Genomic DNA, 18,396 nt, shown 5'->3' with positions numbered 1-18,396 from the left:
GAAATTCAGGTGCTCCATTCTCTCTGGAACAGAGACGATATTGTCATCAAACCAGCAGACAAAGGCGGCACTTCTGTGGTGCGATAAAAAGACCTATATATCAATTACGCTTCCAGACAACTAAATAACACTTCCGTCTACCGTCCTCTCCCACAGGTTCCTACTACTGACTGCAACACCCAAAGAAGGCTCCAGAGCCAAAATGTTGTGTTTCTCTTCTTCTCTTTTCAGCATGGAATAAACCTTTACTTGTTCCTTTGCAGCCTACGCATGCTGACGCAACTACCTACTTGAACTACTTCAGTATGAACGTTGACTCCCATGGCAGACATACAGCTATGCAAATCTTTCAGAATTACTTTTGGCTTCGCAAACGAGTCTAATAAATTCATAGTTGCTTAGTTTCTAAGGGTGACATGATCTAGGTAGTGTCAAGTTGGTATGATGGCCAATCCACTTAAGTAAGGTAATTGTTGAGATAATATTAGAATTATTAAATAAGACAGTTATTTAGTAATAAACTTAATACTTTTAATTGCCAAGAATTCCAAAATCATTTAAGAGAGAATGGAGAGTAGTGAAAGGGATGAGAGAAGGACACACTTGAAAAGGAAGCATTAGTTTAAAAATTAGCTCACTAGGAATAACGAGAGCCAAGCATTAAGCATATTCAATGGTTTAAGGAGTGTGTTAGTTACAGTAAATTACTGACCACAGGACGAGGAGTGAAGAGTGACCGAGGGGCAGCTGCAGATCTGAAAGTGGGCTGGAGGGGGGACGCAAGAGACAAATGTGAGGGAGAGTAGGGGCTGACGTGTAGAATTTATCATTTTTTCACATAAGGAAATGATGTCAGGAATGATTGTGATTAGGGCAGATGAGGCCAATTAAACCTGTTGTTAAACTGTTTTTTGTCATTTAAGTCTTACATAATCTAGAAACTGCAAATCAAAAATGTTAGATGCAGAATTTGCTTGTGATCATTCTCTTTTTTATTTACTGATCTGTGAAGCCATCTTAATTTATCAGTTTTAACACAACTCAGACTTCTTTATTCAAAAACAGTTTTTGAGACCTGAAACAAACAGAAAACCCAAGAGTATTTTTAAATCTACAATGTACTACCTTAAAATCTGTTAAGAAATTAATAAAAGATCAATACCCACAAAGATTCGCTTGCAAGTATGAATTGTCTTTTTATTTTGGCACAAAATCTTTTTTATCAATGATTAAATTACTAAAAACATTTCATGTATGACAACAGAAATATCTTCCTCTACAATACTGATTAGGGTAAAACATTTAAAACAGAAAATTATATGTCTTGCTTTATGGTAAAATTTACTTTGTTACTTTGAATCTGACATTTTCTGTCTTATTTTTTCCCTTTTATTTTTTTGTATCATTATTGTGCAGAATGACAGCTTTCATATTGTTAAAGCTATTTCTTTCCTGATCCTGTTGCACTACTTTGGCAGAAAGTGTGTTAAAGTGTCAAACTGTGAAGTGGAAATTAACCCTTTCACCTTTAAGAAGGCAGTTTTGAACTCTGCTTTTTAAATGTGTCAGCAATCATAATTGCTGGTTAAATCACAAGATGTCAAAATTCCATTACCGAAAAGCACTTATAGGTCCATGAAAGCTGTATGAATATGCGGCATGTCAAAAGCTATTGTTAACAGTCTAAATAAGGCCTTTATTATTCTACAAGAGGTTTCATTATTTCTCTTTTTAGCATAGATTTATCCTTGAACCTGTGACCTATGTGGTCAGCTGTTTCTGATTTATCGGTTCTGAACATTTTCAAAAGACACAAAGTATGACTGATTAATCCACTTCACTTCCAGTCTCCATCAACCAACATTTCAAAAAGTACATTTTGTGTTTGTTTAAACATGTCCATATTGTAATTAGACTAATAGGTCAAGAACTTTATGTCCAGAGTACAGCCACCAATATGCAATGAAATGCATGCTACTTATCAAATATGGATTTTGTCAATATGGAGCCAGGGAATCATTCGATAAAGCCAAATGAGGAACATTCACTTGAAGACATGTCATAGTAAAAATAGGATTCAGATGACATACTTTTGTGCCATATATCCATTTGGATAACTGAGTTCAGCTAATATACAAGTTTAGACCAACCACTGATACAGTACAAGCATCAATGTGTGATGACAGAGTATCTGCTACAGCTTGCTAATGCCTATCGAGCAGAAGTTCATCACAAAGTCAGAGAGGAGAATAAAGCAGTATTTCCTTGCAATGGAGAAACAGAAAAGTGTGAAAATAGATGAAAGCATTGTTTTAAGGACCGAATGAATACTAACTTTAGAGAAATGAACCCCTAATGCCCATTTAGAAAATATTCATCGGCATATAATAGACGAATCTCTTTGTTTAATCAGTTTTAAACCAAGGAAGTGCTCATTGAGCAAACAAGAAAAGCCTTCAATCAGTGTCACATTGGGCCCTATTGGAGGTGGGAAAATAATTCTGAGTGACACTGATTAGAACTCCTGTACCATGACCTTTGTTAAACCTAATTTACCATTTCACACAGTGTCTCTCTACATTGTTTCCTGATAATATGGTTTTCTTTTCAGACTATGGCCTTTTCAGTCACATCCTCCTTCATGAATAAAAAACATTAAGAAAACCCATAAACAGACTCAAATGCCCTGTTTTGCATTCTAGATGGATGTGATGCATGTGAATTCTGTATTATTCATTTTGGAAAGTGCTGAACAGTCAGCCAAATGATTTGGAGTTAAATGGCTAAACTGTATCACATGTTACCATGATTTCCTCTCCAGCCAAATGTGCAATGTTACCTTAAATGGAAAAAAATTAAGTTTTAAAACATCTGAGTAAATGCTGTAATATATAGACGTTATGTATTCATAATGGAGTTTTCTTCACTTGACATTTCTTGGTTTTATGTAGTTCTATTTATGCACCAAACTTCCCGGCTGTTTTAAGATAAGGTTATCAGTCATATAGGGATTCAAATAAAAAATCAATACCATTGACAATAGCTGGGGTGCCACTAGATGCTTTTGTTTCTTCTGCAATGAGTTTTCAGACTGGAATAATATTTAAGCACGCACATTCAGAATTCTTCATACTAAGGTTGCTGTCAAAAAAGAAAGAGTTTAACATATGATAATTTTTAATTCTTTTTCTTTTCGTCATGTAAACATCATAGATTTACTTTCAATTGGCAGTACTGTGCCTCTTAATATCTCTGAAATGTAGAGAGCAGACTGTTCTTTTGGAGTTTGATAGGCTATAGAAAGTGTAGAAATACTTATTCTTTTTCTCAGAACATGTTCAAATTGATATAATTATTTCATATAATGAATAAATCAGTCCTGCCACAGAAATGAGTAAAATGAAATGGGAGTTTTTTTATCTTATTGTGGTCTTGTCAACCTTTATTCAGGTCTTTGGAAGTAATAGGCTTTTTCTTGATTCAGTTCATACTAATCTTGAGGTAGTCATAATACTAAATGAATGGGTGGCACTAAATTAAATTACTGAATAATTGTAGCAATTTTTAGCAAATGCACAGATGCATATTGTTTCCAGGAATTATATAAGTAATTTTCTATGTATCAGATGGGGTCATTTATCTTACAGTATACCTATAATCCACATATTTAAAAAAAGTAACATGTTTTTCCACAACATATAGCTTACTATACTATTTTTTCATTGTAGATTCCATGACTCTTGTAGCTAAATACTGTACATACTCCCATGACTACATTTCTGACTGTATATATTGTATGTAGAAAAATAAACAAGAGACACATGTACTTGTACATGTTACTTGTATCGCAACATACAGTAAATAAGTCCAAAAATAATTTATTTACTAACCTGACATAACTTTTTAAATGCTAACATTTGTATTTAAGTTTTATTTCAGACAGATGTAAAATATCAATGTTCAGAATAAAGTGCATTGTTAACACATTATTATCCTGTTGGCCAATGCTTCCCTACGTAGAGAAAGTAAGCAAAACACTTTCTGTTAAACTAAATTTGAATCTTTGCAGGTAAAAGAAGATTGTATCCCTACTACAATAAAAGTGTCTTTGACTCCTGTAAAAAAGTAAACATGACTTCTGATTCAGTAACACTTCGTGCCTCAGTTAGGCTGATTCCTCACAGCGGTCATGGTGAAAAGCTACTGAATTGTTGCATTGAAATTTTTATTTATTATTTCAAACTCGTCTACTACCCATCCAGACATTGCAAAAAACATGTTTGTTTCTGATAAGGGTCATGGCAAACATGACCCTAGCCTGGAAGCACGTGGCCCAGGGTGGGACCAAAGCTTGGATAGCATCCGAATCAGTTCATCTTGGGGTACGATTACACGCGCGCACACACAGGAATAATTTAGAATCAACAATTAACCTAGCCCCTTAGTCTTTGCAAGCTAGGAAGAATGTGGAAAACTCTAATGGAAATCCACATGAGCCCAGAGAGACCATCCAAACTCCACAGAGGCGTCCTCGTCCAAAATTCAACACAGGACACAGAGTGCTACTGTTTCACCAATTTATCACATCACATCACATCACATCACATCACATCACATCACAGCTGCTTATCTAATTCAGGGTCAGAGTGGCCTGGAGCCTATGCTGGGAAGCACTGGGTCTAAGGTGGGATAAACTCTGGACGTGATGCCAGTCCATAGCAGGGTGCACACTGACACAAAACACACAGACACTCACATCAGGGCCAGTTTTAGAGAATTTACCTACCAGTATGTCTTTGTACTTTGGGAGGAAACCAGAGTACCTGAAGGAAACCGACATGAACAGAGGGAGAACATACAATCTCCATGCAGATAACAACCCCGCAATTGAACCCTAGACCCCTGTGCAGAGAGGCAGCAATGCTAATCACTGTGCCACTGACCCTCTTATCTATTTCAATAGTTTATATATAGCATGTTAATTACCAAAGACTTGCAGATACAAGAGAATATCTGCCTCATCCGAAAACAACCTACAGGGCCTTATAATGTCCATCCTATCATTACTTGTATAATGCTTGTTTAATGCCTGGGCATACCCAAGTGACCATAACTCTCGCATTTAAGGCTGCCATGAAATGTTTGTATGTGTAACTGTTAAAAACAGTGACATCTTAAAATTATAGATCATATCAAAAGGCAATCTAATAACTTTAAGTATATACAAGGACAATTATTAGATGCTTCATACAAATGTGTTGGTACACTTCTGTGATCTATAATAAAACCAGCCGAAAGGACCTGTACAGTTTTGCCTCCCTCTGTTGGTAACAAAACAAAATGCTGTCCTGGAAGCTGCCCCCTGATGGGAGGCTGCCCCTTCGTCATGGTGCTTGCAGAACCCTGTGACATATTTCTTGAAATGAAGTTCAATTTTCTTCTGTTACTGCTTTTACTGACTCCAGATATCACAGCAGAGGATTGGGAGGGTTTTCTTCATTTTGAAAGGAACTGTTACACAAATAATTCTTGTTCTGCACAGCTCCAAACAACAATGAAACCTATATTTACTCTTTCACTCCCCTCTCTGTATATTTTACAAACATCAAATGATTCCCAATAACACATTCTAAATGAGTAAATGTCCAGTTAAAATAGGGACTCAAGATCCATCTGTTTAGACCCAAAGTCTTAACCTATATTGTGTTGTGCTGACAATTTTGTATACAGCCAAAACACTTTGTTTTGCCCTATGCTTAGCTTTACAGTTCAGTGATCATTCATGTTTTAGATTGTGAGTTGCAATGGATAAAAGTGTCAGCAAAATAAAGATGAAGGTACAAGAGTAACAGTGTATAAGTCTGGTATATTAAAAATACATTCTAATCTATTTTTGCACAAGGACAGCGTACTACAATATAGTTCAGGTGGGTAGGTGCGTCAGCATGCGTAAGCTGCAAAGGAACAAGTAATAGGTTTATTCCATGCGGAAAAAAAGAAGAAAGAAAACCATTAGCACTTGAAGAAGGCTCCACGGATGAAACGTTGTGTTTTCTTTCTTCTTTTTTTCAGCATGGAATAAACCTATTACTTGTACTACAATATAGTAGACCTTACCGAATAATATAGGACAACTCAAAATCTGTAAAAGTTATACAAACCAATTGGACCAATAATTGTTCATATAATAGTCTATAATTACTAAGCTACTAATTTAATTAACAAGACACAGCATGGCAGATGTAGACTAAAAGCATTGCTCAGCTGAGTAATACCCTTCAGCATTAATTACATACATTTTATTTCTCCTCATTAATACAGTATTTCTTTTTTTCCTTGCAGCTGCTCATTGTAACAAATGCACTATGAGTTTCTTTTCTCTTTCTAAACCAAGAAAAATGTCCCTGGGCGGTAGAGACTGGTTACTTTTTTTTGTACCAAAAGTTGAAGTGGATTGATTAGCATCATTTTTTTTTCTCATGTACACAATAAAATAATGAATTGGATATTTTGTTGAGCCAATTTTCAGAGAGGCCTCTTCTCTCTAATTACTTCCAGCCCAACGCAGAAGACCACTCATGACTAGGTAAAGAAATCCATTTACAGAACTGCATGACATTTAAACAAAGATGAGGTCTAGTGAATTTTCATTACGCTCCCTATTAGAAGACAGAAATTGCAGCTGTGGACATTAGTTTGTGTTTCCGACGCTCCCTGTTCACTAAAACAAAATAGCAAAAAAAATAAAAGGCAATCTTATAAAAAATACCAACCCAGAACCAAACATTAAACAAAGGAAAGGAGCCTTTCATTATATCCTTATAAGATATTTAGGACCTTTCACCTTATTTTGGCCTCTCAGTTTCTGGAAAAAGAGCACATCCCTGTCATGTTTTACAATCTATATCATTATGAAAACTGTTCAACTCCCTCCTAGTAAAGATTTTTCTTTATTAAAATTGTTTGTAAACTTCAATAATCTTGTTTTATACCTTTTAATTTAAAGTTGTCTCAACATTTTACTCTTTTAGTTAACCAGCTAAATTAACAGAAATCCAGTTCTCATTTATGATAACAATCTGGATAATGCCCATTTCTTTATCAGAGCACTTACTAAAACAGTCTGAAAGAGGAATATTGCTCACTAGTACAACAGCACCGTCCCACTTGGGATCTGAACCCACAGCCTCCCCATTTCAGTTTCCAGACTGTTATTCTCCACTGTCTTTTGGATGGTAAACTGTTTTTCAATCAACTAGGTTGTCTTAATATTAACCCAATACCCATTTCATATGTTAATAAACTATATATTAGCCACCACTCCACACTGCAGCACCTAGACACTGCTATACTTATCCTTTATGTCCAAATATTAAAATAATACATCAGGAGTAGGGAAGAATGTGGTCTAATCTGCATTGTTAAAAAAATCCTTTTTACTATGCCACTATGAGGCAGCTTATTTTGAATTATGTTTTATTCAGTGACTTTATCCAGAGACAAAGTAAGAGTTTAAAGTAAAAGGTGCAATTGGGAATGCTCCCAAGCCAAAAACCTGTTGAGGTCAACAGAAATTACAACTAGAATGTGATGATCATTCCTCACAAGAACTGACAGGGAACAGGGAAAAGCAAAAACATTGATCAGAATTTAAGGAGGAGTAATGCACAGCGTTCTTATTTCTATACAGAATGGCGCAATATGATTTAGCCTCCAGGAAATTGCTGTGTGATTACAGGACACAAAGCAAGCAAAAGGGGCTCTAGGTCCGGTTTAGTGCAGCTTGTATAGGGCTCATCTGTGACATTACACGAAAAACGTGATGGTCTCAAGAGCATTTTAGGGCAATGATGGTAACTATGGAGTGATCTAATATGTTGTTTCAATTGCAAATACCCTTTCCTACTCTACACATAACCTAAGGCTTCAGTAATACCTGGAGAAAAGATTTTCTAAAGGATTTCTTTAGAGCCTAAGGTAGAGATCTAGTGAAATATGCATAATTAACTGTTCAATATGTTAGCATTCCTGCTCCCAACCCCCTCCCCGCCAAAAAAAAGACATAGATCACCGTACCATAAGCTTACAGAACCCTAAGTGAATTTGCAATTATCTATGGCTGCTACATTTAAGTAAAAACATGGGCTTGTCCTTTTTAAAATGAAGGTACTGTAAACGACGTGGTTGGGTTGATCCCTCCTGCCGCACACGATCACAGACACCATTTGCCCAGCATATGAGAAGTCGGACCGAGCCGCTTTGGGTGTTTTTCAACAAAGCACATTCTACTTCCTGGGCTCACTTCAACGGTGCAAACTGGGAAGACTGGTGATCTGGCCCTCACATTCTCTGTTCACCAGGATGTACAATTTGAACGCACTCAATGGCACACATGCATCAGTCAGAGCCAGGGATGTGCATGGTGCTCGTGACTACATTCAGCTTCAAGTTCATGCCTGGCCTGCAGTCTGGTTACCTGCTGAGTATGGCTTGGGGGTACAGGGTGACCTGTGTGTAAATCTCTTTGTGATCATCTGGGATAACAAAAAATACCTAAACCTTGAATGTCATCTTTCCCGGACAGCTGACAACAGCTGACTGACAGAGATCTCATCTAGTAATACCTGGGGGAATGCCAGCTCGTACAGTACTACTACCACAGCGACTGGCCCAGTCTCTACTCGGTCTGCCAATTCATAAGTCGCAGTGGAAATGAAACCGGGACGATTTTTAAAAATCACTAGCTCGCTATAAAGCCAGTACTTACCTCGTTCCAGCAGGTAACAATGTCCCTTGCTTAATCATCAAGTCTTATGATAAACCCTTTATCCCAGCTGCTTTTATAGGGCTTGTGTAGTGCCATAAGCGCATAACAAAAGGAGGTTTCTACTTCTTACAAAACTGATTAATGTGTCATGTATTATTGCTCATTTTCTAGCTGAGTCCATAATGGAAGGTCATGAAAAAATACCTCACAGCTTTACAGTATGTAAGTCCATATCTAAATAAGATTTGTAAGCTCTTTTAAGGCCACACTGTTCAGATATCTCTGGTACTACAGTAAAGGTAATAATGTAATAATCAAAACAGTTTTAACCAAAGATAATTGGGCAATGCAAAAAATGTGTTTAAAGGTTTTAAAACCTAAAATTTAAAACTGTATTTTGCAGAATACTTAGAATTGGACAGTGACCTAAGCAGGAACAACAAATAATAGATTTCTACTTGAATGAGGACTGAAACACTTTAAACATTTTATTTTAAATAATGTAAAACATTATTTAATGATCAACATAAGTCTAAAAGATACATAGCATTCACATAGCCAACCAAGAAAGGGGAAATGCCATTTGCAATGTCTGTTCATCCTCAGTAAATACCAAACAATACTTGGATAACTGCAGCTCTTCAATTAATTTATAAAATACCTTGCAGAAGTAAATGCATTCTATTTCAATTATATTCACAAGGTTAATATATAATGTGCTACGAAAACCAGAAAGGATTTAAGTTTATTTATTTCTGCCTTTTTTAAAAATGAGAATCAAACTCCACTAAGCAATATGTTAAATGCACATACTGAATAAATAGGTTTTGACTCAGATTACTTCCTTTTAAGATGAACACAAATAAAGCACTACATTTTTGAAGCAGCTCTGTAACTTAAACTATCTAAGGCTTATATTGAGCAGAATATCCTAACTGAAATTAAGCACTGCCTCCCCCCAAACTAAAAACAGAAATTCATTAAAAAGCATAACCCTAAGTTCACTATATTACTCCTTCTCCATGTCCATCTGTAGCTATAATTTTACAAGATTATGTGCTCTCACTACTGGTTATTAGTTGGCCTTAAATACATGCTGAGTAATTAGCAAATAACAGTGTAATCAAATGCAATGCAGGATACTAATTAAGATGTTGAACTTGATTAACAAGTAATGAATTCAGACAGTGAATTCTTATGCGCAGGCACAAGGATGCATTTCAATGAAAATGTGCAGAAGACCTGCCAAGATTTTAAGTATACAAAATAAACAGTATGAATGGTCTGCACGGGAAAGTGGAATTTTGAGAAAAGGGTTCTCAATTTACAAGACAGCAATTGTCCACATTTAAAAATATACTACTTATAAAAAAATTGCTGGTTATATGATTGAGCAAATAAAAATATATGATTAAACAAATTACAAAGATATCAGGTATATTGAAACAACTTTTATGTTGCTGAACACATTGACTTGTGTATCACTCCAAAAAACACCCTTGACATAAAAAAAATGAACACAAAATAATTCACTGAAAAAAAGTGAATGAACAAAATTATGTAGGTATATATTGTTCGGATTCACAGAGCTATCCCCTGTACAGCTCATATCACTCCAAACACTGTAAAAACTCTCTCCCTTTTTCACAGTTCTTTCGGCTGAAACGACTCTGCAGTGATTACATGGATTTCCAGAACCAAGCACTCAGAATGCACTCCTTTTTCATCAACAGAGGATACTCCATCCATGTTATTGACAGGGCCCTCATCCAAGCCAAAAACAACCCCCGGCCTAATAACTGCATTCCTTTGGTGCCTCCTTTCCACCCTAACACACTTAATATCCCCAGGACCATTAACGACAACTTTCCATCCTACAGGCTGATCCCTCCACTGGGGCCCTCTTTCCTGACCGCCATATCATCTCATATCACCAACCACCTAATCTGCGTAACCTTCTTGTTCACAGCTCCCTTGACCGCCCTCAACAATCATCCACACCAGGCACTTTCCCCTGCAACTCTCCTCACTCATTCAATGCCCCTCGGGACAATTCCGGATCACCCAGGAAACCTCTTGTACCTCCAGCAACATTATTTACTGTATCACTTGCAGGAAATGCCCAGCTATCTATGTTGTGGAAACAGGAAGGAGACTAGGAGACTGCTTCAGAGAACATGTTAGGGCTATGAAGATTAAAGGTTTCTCCAAGTCCATACTTTCTCATTTCACCTCTTGACGGCCATGATCACACCGATCTCCCCACCTGCGTTCTCAAAGAAGGATTTCTTAATTCCTACAGCAGGAAGACATCAGAAACAAAAATTATCCTAAAACTTGGTTCTCACCTTCCCCCTTCTCTCAATGATAGACTTGTTTTCGTGTAATCTTCTCTATTCACATGCGTGTTTCGACTTCACACCTCTCTCCACTTCGCACCACCTGAGTGACCTCTCTGCCTCTCCCACCTTTTGTTCTCCAAGGCCAGTGGTTCTCAAACTGTGGTACGCGTACCGGCAGTGGTACGTGAAGTGCCACCAAGTGGTATGCCAAATGACCCTGGAACTGTGTCGTGTGCGCTGAAAAATCGTGACGGGTTTTCATATTTTGTATTTTAATACGTGTCGAATACGCAGCCTACGTACTACGATACAGTGCGCAGTAATAGTTCAGTGGACACAAGAGATACTCTGTAATTTTATACCACTCTATAGGAATGCGTGCTACGAAAGCAAATGACCAATTGTATTTAAAAAAAGCTACTGTATCTCCAGCAAATAGGGAGAAAGGAGAATATGCGTGATTTTGGAACAATGCCAACTTTGTAAACACAGGAATGCATAGAAATACGTGCTACGAACGCAGGTAATCTTGTGAGCACAGGAAAGCGTGATAGATAAAAGATTTAAGAAATTTAAGAACTGTTCTAAGTTAAATTGAGAAAAATACACCGAGCGTCTCTGTGTTTCGCTCCCATGCGCATGAAATAAAAACTTTAAATAAATACGGAAATAAAAAAGGAAATGCGGAAAAATGTAAGCTTGTGGATTGCTAAAGCAGGTAAGCTACAGTACACTATTTCTGAAGAACCTTATTTACCGTTGGCAAAACGTATTATGTGTAGAGAAAAAGCTGCTAAACAGCTCGACCTGCTGCCTCCCTCCCCCTGAAAGACACAGTCATTCATAGAATTATTGAAATGAAGGATTATATCAAAAGTACACTGAGTCTGTAGTCGATTTGGCCACTTTGCTCGTTTACGTTAGATACGAGATTGAGGGCATGTCCCATGAAGACTTTCTGTTCTGTAAACCACTACCAACAGGAACTACAGGAGAGCACATATTTCAGCTTCTGAATGAATTTATCGAAGAGAATGGCTTCGACTGGATAAAATGCATCTGAGTTTGCACAGATGGTGCTAGAGCCATTACAAGCCGACATAATGGTGCAGTTGCACGAATTAGAGAGGTTGCTCCAGAAATTAATGTACGCATTACAACATCCACCGCGAGACCTTTGCCGTCAAGAAAATGCCTGACGATTTAATATCTGTTAGACTCAGTTGTGAATTGTATCAAGGCTCGAAAAATTAATTCACATCTGCTTTGCTCAACTAAACAGGCTCACCCCTCTCACTGAAACGGTGCCTTTTTATTAGTTGTTGTTAACGTTTTTTTTTCTGTAAAACACTTTGAGAAGCCACCTTTAAAGGCGCTATATCAAATTAAGTTTATTATTATAATATTTATTATATGTATGTGTGAGTGTGTGCACGCACGCTCATGTTGGTCATTGAGAATTTCTGGGGTTCCTATGAGAAGATGACTTGTAGGTACTTGGATGCTTTGGTTGGATTAGGGGTGGTACTTGGTCCAAAAAGTTTGAGAACCACTGTCCTAGACTATTTAATCTTTGCTGTCTGCCCTGTCTTTCGCACTCCCGAAGAAGGCTGCACAGCCAAAATGTTGTTTTTTCTTCTCTTTTCAGCATGGAATAAACCTATTACTTGTTCCTTCGCAGACTACGCATGTTGCTGCAGCTACCCACCTGAATTATATATTGTAACGATTCGGGGTTCAGGCGGGTGCCCTTGCCTTCTGCCTACACAGGTCGGCCCCACACCGTGGGGGACTCGAACCCAGGCCTCCGGCGTCACTCAACAGGGACCCGGCTTGTTGAGCTAAAGAGAGATCTCTCTACAGCCCAGTGGCTGTAGTCCTGCTATCACAGGGAAGGGCGGTGACGTCACCGCTCTGGTAAGCCAGCTCTTTTACACCACTGACGGCCATATACGTTACAATTTGTATGTCAACACTAAAGGTAAGAAGTGATGCAAACTTTCCTTTTATATTTTTTGTGTTACTTGTGTCACTACTGAAAGGACTATTAATCCATATATTTAAAATTTGTTTTATTTTTAACATTTTTAACTCCCACTGCATAGCACTATATTTACAGATCTCATGGCTCACCTGGTCTTTGGATTTCATTGCACATAAGACTAATTTTTCATTTTACAATTTTACATTACACTAGCTGGATCTACACCCTTCAATTGTTTCTTAAACATTATTTAGTTTAAGACAAAATAAAACCAAGTTAAATCAGTTTATGGTTAGAACTCTCACACCAGTTATCTATAATAACTATTTGCTCTGCAGAAATGTGTGCTTTAATGAGTTACAACTACTAAACTAGGATACAATATGAAAAAATATTCAAGTGCTTTTTATTGAAGTGTTATTTTCATGACATTCACATTTTTACTTTTTCATGTTGTTTTTGTACTGCCAGTATTATAGTTGTCTCCAAATGCTGCAATGTAAAAACATTACCGTTCACAATTCTGAACTGTAAAGTTGCCACTGCATTTCAGAATATCTTGATTTAAAGAACTGTAGATTTTGACATGCAAAATATGCTGTCTAACATTTAAAGAAACCATAAAACAGAAAAGGCATTTTATTTAAAATAATAATTTTGGCAGACCAAGACATTTTGTGCTTGTAGTGTATATGGATCTTTCCACCAAGGCAAAAAAAGCTACATTACTTAATATCGACTTTTATTTTGCAGACGCTTTTCCAGATTATTGTAGTCCTCCAAAGTGACATCTTGCAAACCCAGCAACACTGCCTTAGAATTACATGGGTCATATTCAATTGTCATGATACAGCAGAGATCTATAAGTTCTTGCTGACATTTCTGGAGTCCTGCTGTCACCCTTTTACGTTGGTCTGGGTCCTTTTTCATCTTCTTTGTTTCTTCTACGGTGAATCCAATCAGGCTCACAAGAACTTCATTAGAAAGATCCACATCTAAATAATCAGTTCCATCAGAAATTTTGACTTTTATATGCCAGCTTCCAGAGCTGCTTGAAAGACTTCCCAGAAGAGTAACTATGAATGCTTTCACTTTCACAACCTTAACTATGGCTGTTTTTTCTCCTAGTAGCACTGACAGATAAGAGAATGGACAAGAGTTTAGATCGACCTTCATTTCGGGTTGGAAGTTAACGTCCGTTTGTAAAGGCACAGATTCTTCTTCTTCACATGACTCATAATGTACTGCAGATCCCAACTGCCAGTTTTCAAAAGACTGACATTTTACAACGGGCTTTATGTTTACTCCTGAAGCACTGTGAGAAGGGATTGCAGAACTTTCACACACAGAGCGCAACTTACTCATTTCTACAGGAACAGTTAGAGAACCTTCTAATAATTCAGGGACTTCTATACTGTTTCCATCATTGGTCATAGTTCTGATTTGGGGTCTTATGGAAACAATCCTTTCACCGGAGACATTTTCTGGCACTTCTACCATATTATTAGTCAGGTTAAGTGTTGAAGGTACATTTCTGGAGTTTATATTAGAATTACCGCTCATGGTCATCTGATTGCACAGAAAGCTCTGCTCCGTTGATGGAGTCTCAAATTCAGGTGGTGAGTCCTCCAAGTAAATGACATCATCCAAGTCATCTACTGGAATATCATCAAAGTCAGCATCATCAAGTTCTAGAACTTCCTCACTGGCCCTTTCTGGCACCATTTGTGTTGTCTGGGATTCTGGCACACTCAAACCTGAGTGGTAGCTTTGCAAGGTAGAGTTTCGAGTCAAGACACTTGAAACTTCACTCCTGCTACCATATCCACTGTCATGACCCACAACATTACTCATCGCTAATTGATCAACTGTTTCGATACTGGCAAGAAGCTCCTCACCTGAAGGGCTTGTAAGATTTTCAAAGCCTTCGTCTACATTTGGCATCTCTCTGTCCTGACTGCTGGGTCTTTGCACGGCATTTTCTGTCTCACCAAGTACCCTGCTGAGCACTCTTTCTTGAGAAAATTCTTCAACAAGACCCTCTACTTCTCCTCCAATTACTTTGACATTCAAAGGTGTGAGCAAGAGAACTCCTAGGCGGCAAACAATTTTCCCTTGCAGCAGAATTTTTGAACCTGGACTTAGATTGGCATGAAGATCAGGGATAGGTTGGTATTCCATTCCCTGGAGCTGCTGTACTCCATCAGTCAGCTGTAGCATCAGCATTCGCAAAGGTTTTGCTTCCCAGGGCTTCTGAGACACTTGTGTGACTGCTGTTACATTTTCATTTGTGAAGTCTTTGCCTTTCAGCTTCTGGATTTGGCTGTATGCAGGCTGGCTCACATCTAAAAGTGAGTCTATTTGTAGACAATAAAACCCATTAATTTCCACTTTGGCTGCCTCTGAGATACCTCTGGGCAGAATGGGTTGTTCCAGGTCTCTCAGATCAGTAAGAAGCCACTGCTCCAAGACTTGTTTGTTGATTTCAGCTTGTGTCAGGACTGTGCCTGCATTGTCCTGTTGAATCCAATTTATACAAGCTTCAAGCCAGTGGAAAGGGACTTGGATATGCCATGCTGACTGCAGCCAAGCCTTCGCTCTGTTTACAAAGCCAGGTGTATTCATCTTCAAAGTTCCTTCAGCTGGAGAAGGAGATTCTTTTCCTTCACAACTACAGAAATTCTGGAAGGAATCAAAGGGTGTAACATTAGTTATTTTTTACATATAGTATTAGTCTGAGCTTTAACATGAGTATCCTGCAGACAATCATGCTCAGGATATTTACAGCTAGATTTAACAGACTGTCCAGTAAAACTATAGGGACGCACTTTTCCCTCCTGATTAGAGACAACAAAAACATGTATTGTACCTATTTCTACTAACTGATTTTCAGCCCAACTGAGCTCTAAATCACCAGCGCTGATTTGTGCATTGAACTGATCTGATTAAATTAAATGCCTGTTTCTGCATTAAGCCCCATGTTTCTAAAACAATCTGCTTCAAGTATACTTACTACCCTTAATTCTGACTAAACGGGCATTACTATAAGATCAATCTATGATACAGACAGGTATCTATGATAAAGACAACGTATTAATCTAGTTGGCTACACTGCAGGCAAAACACAAGAAAAATTGCTGAAACTCAGAAATTAGTATAGGGTTGATATCAACTACAAAGCCAAGTCAACGTCTTAAGAGCTAAAAGCAAAATTAAAAACATGCTCAAAACATAAAATTGTAATAAATTACTGCAGTTAAGAACTTGGCAGAGGCACAAAAACAGAACATCCCCTGAGACTAAGGTTGTGAACCACTGACTTAAAAGGTGCATTTAAAAGAAAACTTAAAAACGTTGCCTTTGGCAGTAACACAATAGCAAACTATGGAACTAAAACCGATGAGGTTAAAAATTAACTCTAGAAGGATGTCTAAAAGAGTCTCTAACATTAAAAAAACAAAATTTCTGCATACAATGTTCTTTCCAAAGCACTATCTTTATAACTGCTAAAATCTATTTTGAGTGCTTATCTGAATTGTCCCTGTTCATCACTTTAAATCTCTGGTACATCAGATAATGCTAGACATCCATGTATTGCTTTCTGATGTCACACTGGGTCTAGCAATTGACAGCCTTTTCATTAGACAATGCAGAAAGCCATTAAACAACTCCATGGAGAAAATGACTCCTCAAAATGAGAAACTCGAAATATCCGTGCATGAGTGTATATTGGCCGCAAAGGACCATGTAAAGTTTTTACAAGGGGGATAATTCAGATAATAATAATAATAATAATAATAATAATAATAATAATAATAATAATAATAATAATAATAATAATAGTTATTGTTACTATTAATAGATAATAATAATTCAGATAAATCATCCTGAAGAAGGTTTAAAAGCCGTATTGTTTTGTTTCTTCTTTGTAGTTTTCAGTCTGAAATTAATCTTCACTTGTTTCTACAATAATATATACTGTAACTGCATCAAAAAACATGCATCACTACATATGCATGTTTTAAAACAGCTATACAATATTAATTTTGACTATTGATTTAATCTTCTTCAGTGTATTGATCATTCATGACCATGATACGCTCAACAGACTGTTGCATAAGCACTAGATTACCTCGAGCTGACGGGTCCGGACTGGAGAATATAGAATAGGTGAACACAGAAAGGAACTAACATGCTTTGCTTACCAATAGAACGCTTTCCTGCTATTGGTAACCCATCCTGCAATGTTGCTCGCCATCTGCAGTTTTCGGAGGCAGCCCGCAATTTCTAACCTGGCAGAATATTACAGCCAAACATACTTTGTCAATGACAGGACACAATCTGGAAGGCTAATAGTTAAGATTCCTGAGCAAGGGGTATACAATGTTCTGGCCAGGAGTGTCTAGTCGCAACAGAACTGTGCTTGGTGCTGGGTTGATTACACAGCGCTACACCGATCAAGTCCGGGGACCTCACTGACAGCACTCCACCAGGACAATAAACATTCTCACACCGACTGTGCAACAACAGCTTTCTATAGGAGGAACAGGCCACAACCCAGCATTTGTACACAAGTGCTGCCTGGCACTGCTTTCAGTGCCAGTCAATCGCACTAGCCTGTGACTTGTTCAGTAAACTCCCTATCTCGCCCAGAGAAATTTGCCGGTGTCATGTGTATTCAATACAATCTCAGTGAACCTGCTACAAGAGGCTTATCGTTTTCTTGATTATAGCTTGGTGAATTTGTTTCAGTTGTACGTAATGAAAGTTTATTTCGATTCTCACTCCATAAATATACCTGTCTTCGGTGTAAATTTCAAGGTTTACCAAGCTCCGTTTAAACCACAACAGTACATTTTAATAATTACAACTGTTTAGCACTATTATAATGCAATAGTAATAAATAGAACTTCTTCATCTAAAAACTATTTTTACTACATACTAAATAGACCCATCTTGATTACCCTTTCCATCTGCAGACGTTGCAGCTGTTCCACAGTCGAAAAGAAGTTCAGGCGCCAAACTAGTCAAAGAAAACAACGCGAGACGGACGATTTGGAAAGGCCGGCTTAGTTCTGGTAATATTTCATCAGGAATACTAAAACCTAGTGCAAAACATCCTACACTAAATAAAATTAAGTTTCATACACAAACACCACGAGGACAGACACAAGCACAGCCGCATTAATACACAATTCTTACGAACAACCAAACTACCAGATTTCAGTGTTAGACACACCCCGAAATTCTTCTTCCTGCTGTGCGACAGTCCTACTGTCCAATAGAGTTCCGCGATCCTCCGC

At 37.6% G+C, this 18,396-nt stretch overlaps 1 protein-coding gene across 1 annotated transcript; it reads right to left on the bottom strand.

The window, feature by feature from the left end:
* Positions 1-13,477: 13,477 nt before the first annotated feature.
* rmi1 (RMI1, RecQ mediated genome instability 1, homolog (S. cerevisiae)) lies at positions 13,478-18,319 on the bottom strand. The gene is made up of 3 exons (XM_006626612.3): positions 18,058-18,319; positions 17,299-17,385; positions 13,478-15,775 (listed from the first exon to the last, which is right to left on the bottom strand). Exon 3 carries the CDS (start codon positions 15,716-15,718, stop codon positions 13,823-13,825), a length of 1,896 nt encoding a protein of 631 aa, XP_006626675.1. The 5' UTR covers positions 15,719-15,775; positions 17,299-17,385; positions 18,058-18,319; the 3' UTR covers positions 13,478-13,822.
* Positions 18,320-18,396: the final 77 nt, after the last annotated feature.

Source organism: Lepisosteus oculatus, chromosome 3, assembly GCF_040954835.1.
Source record: "Lepisosteus oculatus isolate fLepOcu1 chromosome 3, fLepOcu1.hap2, whole genome shotgun sequence".
Lineage (NCBI taxonomy): Eukaryota > Metazoa > Chordata > Actinopteri > Semionotiformes > Lepisosteidae > Lepisosteus > Lepisosteus oculatus.
Note: the sequence above shows the minus strand (reverse complement) of the source record. Positions and strands in the feature narration are given on the sequence as shown.